The 12,588-nt window shown below is 35.3% G+C and overlaps 1 protein-coding gene across 1 annotated transcript in view; it reads right to left on the bottom strand.

Annotated features, from left to right (window-relative positions):
* Window positions 1-12,588, bottom strand: part of Smp_163920 (putative titin) — a gene marked incomplete at its 5' end in the record, with an annotated part of 168,880 nt that overhangs the window by 7,170 nt on the left and 149,122 nt on the right. The window contains 8 exons of the mRNA XM_018790295.1: window positions 366-494; window positions 1,142-1,201; window positions 3,235-3,504; window positions 5,129-5,248; window positions 6,722-6,991; window positions 8,533-8,891; window positions 11,431-11,587; window positions 12,313-12,519. Of these exons, the coding sequence (XP_018655653.1) occupies window positions 366-494; window positions 1,142-1,201; window positions 3,235-3,504; window positions 5,129-5,248; window positions 6,722-6,991; window positions 8,533-8,891; window positions 11,431-11,587; window positions 12,313-12,519 (1,572 nt within the window). The remainder of the gene's footprint in view (window positions 1-365; window positions 495-1,141; window positions 1,202-3,234; window positions 3,505-5,128; window positions 5,249-6,721; window positions 6,992-8,532; window positions 8,892-11,430; window positions 11,588-12,312; window positions 12,520-12,588) is intronic.

Raw genomic sequence — 12,588 nt, 5'->3', positions numbered from 1 at the left:
GGGAAGAACTTAATCACATCAAATATTATTGTGAGTAAATCGCTAGGATCGACCGATCCAGATCCCAAAATTAGACACGCCCATGATTCGGAGAGGCTCAGAGAATATATCTGTAGCATATTACCAGACACGATCCCGCACCCATAATAGAAAATTGGGTAGAATAGGTAAAAGGGCTGATGATAGTGTTCAACCCTAGCTTCAATTGACTCATACTTTCAACTATGAAAATACTAAATCTCCACAAAACCCCTTCTGATAATTGATCTTTTGGAATATTTCAATATTAACTTGGTAACTATTCTATTAAAAAAATGTTCAACTTTAATTTATTTGATCTAATACTCAGTTATAATTGGACTTACCTCTGCATAAATTTGTTTTACGATCTATTTCATAGCCTATTGGACATTCACAACGATAAGCACCATATGTATTTACACAATTATACTGACATGGACTTGAACCAAATGATGGATTACATTCATCAATATCTATACAATTTATAAATGTAAAATATAATAAGTTAATGCATGTGTATATTATGAATCTTTGATGATGTTTATATCTAGTAATCTAAAGCCTTAAGATGGATTTCCTGGAGTTCTATTGAGAAGCCTTGACTAGTGGAGTTTAACCGTGTCTGTTGTTAGGCTGTTACTCACTGAAGACAATGGTGGATGGTCGCAAATATTGTGGATTGATTGAAGTTAGACAGTAACACTGTTGGATGGTTCAGTGGTTTAGAGGTCAAGCATTCGCGCGCGAGATCGAGGGTCCTGGATTCAAGTCCTACATGCGGGACTGTGGATGGATGAGCACTGCTGAGGTTTCCCATATTAGGACGAAACGGTCGTTCAGTGCTTCCAGTAGTTTAGCTTATTCCTCTAACCAAAGTCACCATCCTGTTGTTCTTTCAAATAAGCGTGAGCTTTGAACACGACTACTGAGCTTTATACAAAAGCGCTTCTCAATTAGTCTTAGTCTTTACCTGTCATAAAGATGGTTGCTTAAACATAGATACATGAATTGGTAACTAAAACGGATTACAAACCATACAAAATATTGTTTCCAGGTTTGATGACTTATTACAATTATGTAAGTTATGAATGAATATGTAATTTTTACCCTTAAAATTTACCTATACAGCCTTTTTCTCGATTCCATTGAAATCCTTCATTGCATAACAAATCACGTCGATCTAAAATTAAGAAATTTGTATATTAAATAATACCTTATCACCAAACAAAATAATTATTGTAAGCAAAGATGGATATTGACTAGCAGTGGAATCCAGGACGCGCTTTTAGTCCTATTTGCGACTCGTCAGCTGGATGTACCTGCATCTCAGAGTTGATGTTCACTCTAGGACTCGAACCCAGTACCTTTCGCTTCAAAAATTATGCTTTATAAGTCTGATCATATTAATATTATGCTATTACTGCCAAGATTACGTTTTGAGTGAGGCTTAGTTGAGTGTAATTTTATGTGTTTATGTTAGTGGATGTGATAAATGTGATACTTATGGAAGAGTAAGTTTAGGAATATGTGTGTATTTGTAAATGTTATTATGATGTGTACTACTGATGTCAACAGATATAAGTAGTTTGTATTATCAATCGAAAGTAAAATGCCTGGAGGCAAAAGGTTAAGAAGATCAAGGAAAAGAGAATGAGAACAAAGAATGATCAGTGTAGAAACGAAGGAACAATAAAGTCTGAGACGATTGATTGATATTTTGCAAATTAAGTATTTACTGAATGGTTCTCCAATTTCACTGAGATATTCTGTAATTTTGGTATTCAGATACATTCGATTGTAACATGGTGGTTGGAGGTGGTCAACAGGAAACCCTGTACCCGGGTTTCGTTCTACTTGGCACTCGTCAGAAAAGTGTACCTTTAATCTTAAGGGAACTGGTGCTCCCTGACAGATTCGATCCCGCGTCACTCAGCTTCACATTCAGAGACGTTACCACTAAGCTACTTGGGCTGCGACCGACCTCCTGTAGGACTGATCACATTCGATTGTCCCCACTTGTGTTCTTGTTCACTACCGTATGACAGTTTAACAGAATTAAATTTGTGAATATTTGGATAAATGTCTCATATTGGATGGCCTTTCTTTCTGTAAAGCGTGGTAGGATTTAGCAAAGTAGTCAAAACCTTTTTGGGATCATTGTAATATTATTCATATCGACGTTTACGATTGTTAAAGAAAGCATGTACTGCTACTTAATTTATAGATTTTGTGGCTCTACAATTATTCAATCTTTTCGGGTAGCGTCAATGTTCTTTGGTGAGTGTCTCGATTTCACGAGAAGACTCTCCAATACAGAATATATCACGATCTACACATCTTTGTCTGTAAACAAAACTATGTGTCGAAGTGATAGGAATTTTATCTTATATTTGAACTAAAGCACTTCGAAGAGTGTTCGTTGTTTTATAGAATGCTTTTGTTCTGTATGATTCGAAGATTCATTGTTGTTCTTCCGTTGTATCATGAGGGCATAATGGAACTACAGTACCAACAGATGATATTTGATTTTACGTATTGTTACTCAATAATAGATCATGGTTAGTACATGGTTCAATAATATTTAAAGGAAAATAGTGAACTTGTAAGGCGCTAATTGTACTCATCTGTTCTATTTGTTTCTCGTTTTCCTACCTACAAACTTAAATATTGTAATTTTACATGACGACGTCGTAGCAATCTCCGTTTTACAGAATACGATTTAAATTCATTTGATATTGTTTGTTTGAACGTTCCCATTGATGTTTGGGACTGAAATTGATCAGTTTCTCGTTGACATATGTGCATCCAGTGACGATTGCCCCGAAATTGCCTGAATTCACAAGCATTACAAGCAAAGATGGTTTATGGCTAGCAGTGGAATCCAGGACGCGCTTTTAGTCCTATTTGGGACTCTTCAGCTAGATGTACCTGGATCTTAGAGTTGATGTTCACTCTGGGACTCGAACGTAGTACTGTCTTCAGGACTTAATAGTTAAGTAGATAACACGAAGGCATGTAAAATGAACGTTACTGTTTTAGTTTGTTATACGTAGTATGCGGCATTGCAAGTAATGTAACCAATAGATGACTTCATGCCTGTTATTTATTCTAGAATGCCAACTGTTTCAGTAATTGTTAATCCGTTTTTAACCTGACTAGATTTTTCGAATAATAAACTTCATTAAAACTAATCACAAATGTCTTGTAACTTACTATCACATCCTTGAGTTTCAGCTTCATGACCATTTAAACAACGACAACTGTATGTTCCAGGTTCATTAATACATTTTGATCCAATCGGACACTGAGAAATTCCGATAGCACATTCATCAATATCAACGCATTCAATAATATTAGACTCAGGTGTACCAATCGCACGGTATCCTTGTGGACATGTAGGTTGACAACGAAAACTGCCTGGTATATTTACGCATCGTTCATTTTCACCACATTGGTAAGCTCCAGATAGACATTCATCAATATCTGAATTTAAACATTTGTCATTAATATTTTACATATGAATCCATTGAATTCATAAAGTATAATATGGTATAATAGAATAGCCTTAAACCTACCCGTATTGTTTGCGCCGGCATAAAATATCTAACAAGTCTCCAGATTATCCGAAAGACTATTACTGAAATGAGTTACAAGTTGTGAACAAATTTGAACGGACTTGAAAGTGATATTTATGTCTAGTCACTTATATGGTACACGAATCCTACTTTTGACAATGAAATCTGGAAGTATTTGATATATCTGCTAATAAAAACCTCAGACGAAGTCTATACGGCAACTTGAACAAAAGACAAAAGGCGCGAATTACGAAATGAACGCTGTACTCTAAGGTTAGTTTGCGTACAGAATATGAAGGTATTTATAGAATTACACACACGAGCCTTAGCTTCTGGAAGTTTCTTGGACCATACTAAAAATAACAGTAGTATGGGTAAATATCCAGTCCGAAACGTGATACGTTAGTCATCATTTCTTAGATGTTTCTGAGACTCATCTATTCAACGCTGATTGTATAAAGTGTTTTTAAGGGTTTTCTGGAACCTTATAGACTTTTCCGAGGAATACGTTGGAACTACCTAACACTGTTCCAATGAAATCTTGAATTAGACAATCTGACAAGATAATCACAAATGTGGAAAAATCCTATGGATTCTAGACCAAATGAATCGAAATTTTGGAAGATAAACTATTTATCCAACTTCTGCATCATAAAAGCTACACTTATTAGCAGCTTTGGAGGATGTGAAAACCTTTACATATCTGGGCACCATCACCGATGAACACAGTGGATCTGACGCAGATATGAGGACGCGGATAGACAAAGCGAGAGCAGCATATTTACAACTGAAGAACATCTGGAACTCAAAACGATTGTCAACCAACACCAAGATCAGAATTTTCAATACAAATGTCAAGACAGTTGTACTGTATGAGGCGGGGACGTGAAGAACTACGAAAGCCATCATCCAGAAGATACAGGTGTTTATCAACAGTTGTTTACGCAAGATACTCCGGATCCGTTGGCCAGACACTATCAGCAACATTCTACTTCGGGAGAAGACAAACCAGATTCCATCCAGCAGAGGAAGAAATCAGGAAGAAGTGCTAGAAGTGGATAGGACACACATTGATGAAATCACTCAACTGCGTCGCAAGACAAGCCCTCACATGGAATCCTGAAGGCCAAAGGAGAAGAGGAAGACCAAAGGACACACTGCGCCGAGAAATAGAGATAGACATGAGAAGAATGAACAAGAACTGGATAGAACTAGAAAAGAAGGCCCAGGACAGAGTGGGTTTGAGAATGCTGGTCATCGGCCTATGCTCCATTAGGAGTAACAGGCGTAAGTAAGTAAGTAATTAGCATTTGTAAATGTAAGAATGCATAAAGTTGACGAGTCATATTTTTGAGTAAAATAAGGTAAGGGTTGTGGGACTTGGTATATAATCAATTTCTGTAGCATACATCTAACTCGAAAAGCAGTCTGGACACATGAAGTGTAAACCGAAAGTCTAGTTACTTTGACAAATGATTCTTATTTGAACAATCAGTTTTAAACATTCATAGATAAATAAAAAACCATCTTACCTTGACATATTTCACCAATCCGTTTGTAACCAGGTAAACAAATACATTGATAACCTCCAAAGGTATTCACACACGTATGTAGTCCACAAATACCTGGTGCAGTTTGGCATTCATCAATATCTTGTAATTATTTTCAACATAATTTGATTGTAAAAAAAACACAGGATTAGTAACAGATGAGAGGACATTTTTTTGGGGGGGGAACAAGCATCATATGTTTTATCATTAAAAAATTCATATGTAGCACAGAAAGGAAGACAGATATGAAGCAATTCTAATCTCATGGTTTAAGGGAAGATAAAGAGTGTTTACACTTACGCCATTGTGATCGATTCTGAGCCATGTCACACAGAGTCTCAAACCATTAGTTACGATAGTCATACAGACCCCAACCAAGTAGTTTGCATCTGCCAACATGGCTCAGACTAGAAGTTAGTGACTTCAAGGGCTGATACCACGTTCTGGTTTGCCCGCTCCTAACTCTCTTCCAACGATCCCCAATACTAGCCAGCATAGCGCGTCGTGGTAATCAGTGTTCAGGCATACGTAACACGTGGCCCAAACATCTCAGTCGATGAAGATTTACAACGTCATTAACTGATTTACCATCATTCCCTAATACCCTGTGTCTAACTTCACTATTACTTACCCGGTGACTCCAGTGATATAAAGTTCTAAAAAATATTATGAATTTAATTCTTGAATTTTTCAGTATACAATTTCAAATGCAATTACTAGCGAACTAAGATTCTAAACATGAATTGACCCCTTCTTCATTAAATGCGTTAATAACTTTCTTTGAGGTAGAAAACAGTGGTTATGAATCTTGAAAAATCAGAAAGCTAACCATAACAACCATGTATATTCTAAGCAAAGATGGATAGTGTTTAGCAGTGGAATCCAGGAAGCGCGTTTAGTCCTATTTGGGACTCGTCAGCTGGATGTACCTGCATCTCAGAGTCGATGTTCACTCTAGGACTCGAACTCAGTACCTTTCGCTTCAAACGCCATCGCGTTATTCACTCCATCTTTGCTTACAATGCTTGTGAATTTAAGCTATATTGAGGCGATACGCACAATACGCACATATGCCAATTAGAGACTGACCAGTTTCAGTCCTAACAAATCGATGGGAAGATTCAAACAAATAATACTAATCATATATATTCTAATTTCGTAGCACTTTTATTCATAGGTTCTTGATTTTATGGTTCTAATTTCTAACTACTTAATATAGGGAATGAAAAGGTTAAGACTATTTTGAATGTTCCTCAAGGTCGTCAGTACATTATAATTTCTTCTAATTGATCTTAAAGTAACATTCATCATTGGATCGCAATAAGAAATGTGAGAACTAGCTTCTTTTCATCTAATCCAGTAGATCTATACCACATTCAAGATTGTATAACATGGTATTCACTTGGTTGTTAGAAGTACTGCTTAAGTGATCATCATTCTGATTGTTTTCATATTCATTTATCTAATTTAGTAAAGTAACCATATGAAATTCTAAAACAAACTCATATGAAAATATCATAAGTTGAGATCTAACTGATAGTTAGATATCACATTAACCAATAGCATATAATTTACCTTCACAACGATTCGTTATAGGATTTTCTTTTAAACCTGGTCCACAAACATGTTTACATTCATAACTTCCATGAGTATTAATACATCTTTGTCCATATGAACAAATAGTTTCATTATTTCCACTTATAGCGCATTCATCAATATCAATACAAGAATGTCCATCAACTGATAAGCGATAACCTTTATGACATGCACATGTATAGTATGGTACAGTGTTTTTACATACATGATCACATTTATTCATATTTGGAAAAGCACATTCGTCTACATCTGAAAAATGAAGAAATAAGAGAATAAAATACAAGGTGTTCGTTATTTCAACTACAAATAATTTACGATAAAAGAAACACTTTGCAGGGCCAGTGAAATGTCACTGAATCCTAGACAAATCATCCGCCAGTTGGGTCACTAAATATCGAACAGGTCATCGATTCCCGTCAAGGTCAAGGACAATCAACGCGCATCAGTTAATCATACGCCATGGACTGGCCCATGCGGCAGTGGTTCTACTTTCACTTGTATCTACTTTAACCAATATATTCCTGTAATGACGTCCTTCGTGTTGTACAGTCTTCAGAGCACCCATAGTCCCTTGATGAGTCGATGGGGCAATCAACGTAAGGTGCTGGTCGCGAGGTGTGACTTTGAAGTTAACTTGTTCGTTACACCGTTCCCATCTAACTCGAGTAGGCCACCAATCATTCGTCATAGATCATCAACGTTGATGGTCTACACTAGTGAGCCCGACGTTGATGGTCTACAACTTTATTAATCTTAATCGAGATCATGAACTGATCAACGTTAGACTATCATTGAAAGCCTGGAAGCACTGAACTGCTGTGTGCGCAATCGTGGATGGACACTGTTGAGGAGTCTCATACTAGGACAAAACAGCTATCGAGTGTTTCCAGGTTCGGTAGTCTAACATTAGTCGCTTCCTGATATCAATTAAAATTCCACAATCTCTACAACCCTATATTGATATTTATTCATTTTGGTAACTTATTTAACGTTAGATAATAATATAATAGATAAAAGTCAGTGGAAATGTAATTATTTCACAATCAGTCAGTTATTTTCATGTGAAGTCATTTTATAATTGTTATAACTTTTGGCCGCCTGGATGCCCTGTTAATATATGAAAAGTGATAATACCGCCAATTAGAGAGCTGTGAATTATCGATCGGACCAATGACACACGAAACCCGTACGAGCAGACGAGAGTACTTGTCGTTCCTGTTTTCTGTCTAGTCCAGCCAGTGAAGTCCAGAGCACCAATAATAGCTACTGTGGTACGAATCCTTATATTTCAAACATACTGAGTTTATATACCAATCAAAGAGACCACATCGTACCATAAAATAAGAAACAACATTTGTACAAGATTCAGCCAAATGCGGCTGTGAACAGGGGAGATAGTGAATAATAGACAGAGCATGATTCAGGAATATTAAATCATATAACGATAGTTTGTACTTCAAAATGAAGCTCATAATAGATCCCAAAGTTACCATTCATTACCGTTATCGGGGCATAACAGTGATATCCGGTAATCAGTTTAAATCTGAATAAACCTATATGTCACTAAAAGTAAACAATGAACACTTAATGGTAAGTAGAGATGGATAGTGGTTAGCAGTGGAATCCAGGACGCGCGTTTCGTCCTATTTGGGACTCGTCAGCTGGATGTACCTGCATCTCAGAGTTGATGTTCACTCTGGGACACTTAACGCTCAGATTATATGATACTTTCATAACCACGGTTTGCAAAAATAAAAATAAAATCAAACCATGTTGAATATGACGTTTACCTTTACAATAATCTCGTCTTCTTTGTAATCTAATACTTGTCCCAGTAATTCTAGCTTGATTCAATTCAAAACCAGATGGACAAACATCTGGACCAATAGGTTTTTTCATGATACTTTCAGCTTGAAACTCAATCTGTCCAGTTTGTAAATTTGCTTTATTTTCTATTCCATTAACATGAAGTTCTTGTGTTAAATAAGTTTGTCTTCTCTCTGGACCAATTTGAATTGTAGAAATCCATGAATAAGGTTCCATTTGTGATTTTTCTCTTTCTAAATTATATACTGTGAATGCTCTTGATGAATGACTATGTAGACTACCTAATGAGAAAGAATAATTTAAGAGATGAGAATATAACCTTCTAGAAGGACAATTTACAAAGATGGGTTGTCAGTCTAGATTTTATCATTTACTCTTTGATCTACACAAGTCTACAATAGTTATCATGGTAGTTCATGTTATGGACATGATTTACTTGTGTAGAAAATTTCTTCATATAATACACTGTTAACTTGATTTTCGTTGGATACAAAACTTTTGAACACATTGTAATATTGACTAAGTCCTACCATTACTGTTTTAAGCGGGATCGTGGATGAGCACTGCCGAGGAGTCCCGCAATAGGATGAAACGGCCATCCAATGCTTCCAGGTTTTCCATGGTGGTCTGGCTTCAATAGACTTATGAATTCAACTACAAACGGTTGATTCGAATTGCAGTAACAGTAAATATTTACTGTCAAATACATATCTCAGTAACATGGAATAGATACCGTCTAGTACTCAATACTGAATTAATTTGATTGACTGTTCTTCGTTATTTAGTTAGACAACTGTAATGCACTCTTTTTAATATATATTGCATGAATGAAGTTGATGGGGACCTTAGCTATGTTTGTGTCTTTTAGTGCTCACTATTTCAGTGATTTTGTTTTGTCTCAAGGGAATTGAGCTTTCATCAGTGAATTACAACTATGATACCTAAGCTTAGCATTAAGATATGACATCAGTCAGTTTACATTTTTTTTTACATTTTTCATGTACTTACCTTTTTGAGGACTTAATTGTACCAAATTTTCATGAAAATCATGTAATTCAACTTCAGGACTTGAAGTAGTTGTCTTAGAATCGATTAAAGACAATGTACAAGATCCAGATAAATAAATATCTGTTGTCAGATGAACAATGGATTCACTTAAAGGTGATACAATTGAATCATTTGATCGTAATACACGTTGGCTCATTTGTATTGTATTACCATCAGCAAATTGACCAACTGATTCCCATGTGATTCCATTTAATGAACCCATAATTGTATGACCATTAGATGCACCAGATACCTAAACATTTCATAGAAAATGTACATAATAAAAGTCCGGATACTTTACTTAACTGTTATTGTGTGTCGAAAGGTTTCAATATGTCATTACAGAATATTTTAACAACGAACCGTCTTTCTTCTATCCATTGGACTTTTAAATATGTATCGCTGGTATAAACCAAAACCCAGATGGTGTATAAAATCTGATCTTATCTACTACACAAACGATAGTATCTCTTTCGTTTCTGGTATAAGTTATGACAAAATAACTAGAAAAAGCAACTAGATCCTTAGTTCATGAATTCATAATCATAATAATGAACTTTTCCTTTTAAAAATTTCCTTATATTTCAGACACCTAACAAAATTTTATATGGTGGAGATCATGGGTCAATTGAACCTAGACCACCATGGAAAACCTGGAAGCACTGGACGACCGTTTCGTCCTATTGTGGGACTCCTCAACAGTGCACATCATGCTGAGGAGTCCCATATTAGAACGAAACGGCCGTCCAGTGATTTCAGGTTTTTCATGGTAATCTAGCTTCAATTGACTTATGATCTCAACTATATAAAATTACTAAAATCTCCACAAAACCCACTTCTAATACCTAACAAAATGTTTAAACCAGTTTATCTGAATGTTTTGCTGCATATTTGGCACTAATTCAAAATTTCAATTTGAAATAGACTATATTTTGATGCATGGGCGAGAATGATTAGTTGTCTGCTTAGTCAAACATTTAAATAGTCTGACAAGTGTCAAATGAGTTATATATTCCCCTATCCTTATTATTTATTATTGATTGGTTGTTCATTGTTGTTGGATCGTGTCGGAATTCGGTGTGGAAATATAGTGACGTTCCAGTCAGGTTAATCACGTGTTCTTGATCTGAGTTGTGTTGAAGTCCTGTAGAATAGACACTGAGTGGGAATCTAGTGTAGATATTCGTCTAAGGTAAATTAACGTCCCATTCGTATATACAAGGAAAATGGACCGTTATAACATATTTGTAGTCTTCTTATTTCTTGTTCATGATGTAACTTTTATTTACTTGGTAAGTATTATTTATTAATCTCATTGAACTTTTACGGAGAATACTTATCCTATTATTATTATTGTGGTGTGTACTACTGATGTCGACAGATATAAGTAGTATGTACCATCAGTCGAAATTAAAATGGCTGGGGGCAGAAGGTTAAGAAGACCAAAGAAAGGGGTCGAAAACAGTGAATGATTGGTGTAGAAGCAAAACAAAGATAAAATCTGAGACGATTGACTGATATTTGCTAAAGAAACAGTCAAGTTTGAGACATTTTGCAAATGAAGTATTTACTGTGTGGTTCTCTAATTTTACCAAGATGTTCTGTAATTTCGGTATTCAAACACATTCAGTTGTCCCCACTTGTGTTCACCTTCACTACATTATTATCATTGTTATTGTTATCATTATCATGATCATTATCGTTATTATTATTATTAGTATCATTATTATTACCATTATCACTACTATTACCACTATTATTATTATTATTATTATTATTATTATTATTATTATACGACTAACAGCACTGGAAACTTCTTAAATGATATCCCTTTTTGAAGACATTTAAGCCGAAAAAAATAGGTGTTCAAATAGAAAGTTGTTATAAACCGTAGAATACTTGTTATAACACTAGGGTTTCTTGTTATAACAGTCCTTTCCCTTTTTACATGTATGTGGGACGTCAATTTACCTTAGACGAATATCTACACTAGATTCCTCCCTTTCAGTGTCTATTCCACATGACTTCAACACAACTCAGATCAAGAACACGAGATTAGCCTGACTAGAATGTAAATATATTTCCACACCGAAATCTGACACAATCCAACAACAAAGAACAGTTAATCAGTAATAATAATCAGGATAGGGGAATATCTAACATATATAACACCTGTCACACTATCTACATGTCTGACTCAACAAAACAACCAATCATTTTCATTCTCTCGCACACATCAAAGGTAAATCGCTACAAATAGTTTCTTAAATTTCCTATTTAGTGCAATATTGATTAGTACTTGGTATATACGTCATATTCTAACTATGATGGAAAACCCATTATTGATAAATCCAGTTATCTGGATGTACCTACATTAAAGTGTTGTTCACTTTGAGACTCATGACCAATACTTTTCGCTAAGTTTGGAAAGTAACTGTGAGCTGAAATTATGAATCTAGATAGCTACTGGCTTGTTCAATGCGTGTGCTGCTTGCATAGTCCCGTTCTTGATATTCAAGACGAGATTTTGATCAACCCTTGTTGACTTATGTCCGTGTTGTGCTTTTCACTGGTAGCCGCAATTTATATATTTTGAAACATTAGTAAAATGTCCATATCACAATCATTTAGTCAAGATATACTTACGCTGGCAAACATTGGTTAAAATTAAGTCCAGTCTATTCGAATGAAATGACTCACCTCTTTTGCTGCATACCAAATGCCAGGGAGATAAATTTCAGTTAAAGCTTGTAAACATTGACTACGTTCTATTGGTACATTAGTTAAATGGAATTCATAATTAGTAGAAAGATTTGAAGCAGAAGTAGACCAATTTGCATTCAGATAAATAATTCCAATGTCTTGATTATTTAGCTGACCTCGAATAGTTCCAGTTAACAGTCCTTTATTAACACTACGTAGTGTATCTGTTAATTAAATGAAAGATTTTAAACAGTAAACAAAATTATGTT

The sequence above is a fragment of the Schistosoma mansoni genome, chromosome W, assembly GCF_000237925.1.
Source record: "Schistosoma mansoni strain Puerto Rico chromosome W, complete genome".
Classification (NCBI taxonomy): Eukaryota; Metazoa; Platyhelminthes; class Trematoda; order Strigeidida; family Schistosomatidae; genus Schistosoma; species Schistosoma mansoni.
Note: the sequence above shows the minus strand (reverse complement) of the source record. Positions and strands in the feature narration are given on the sequence as shown.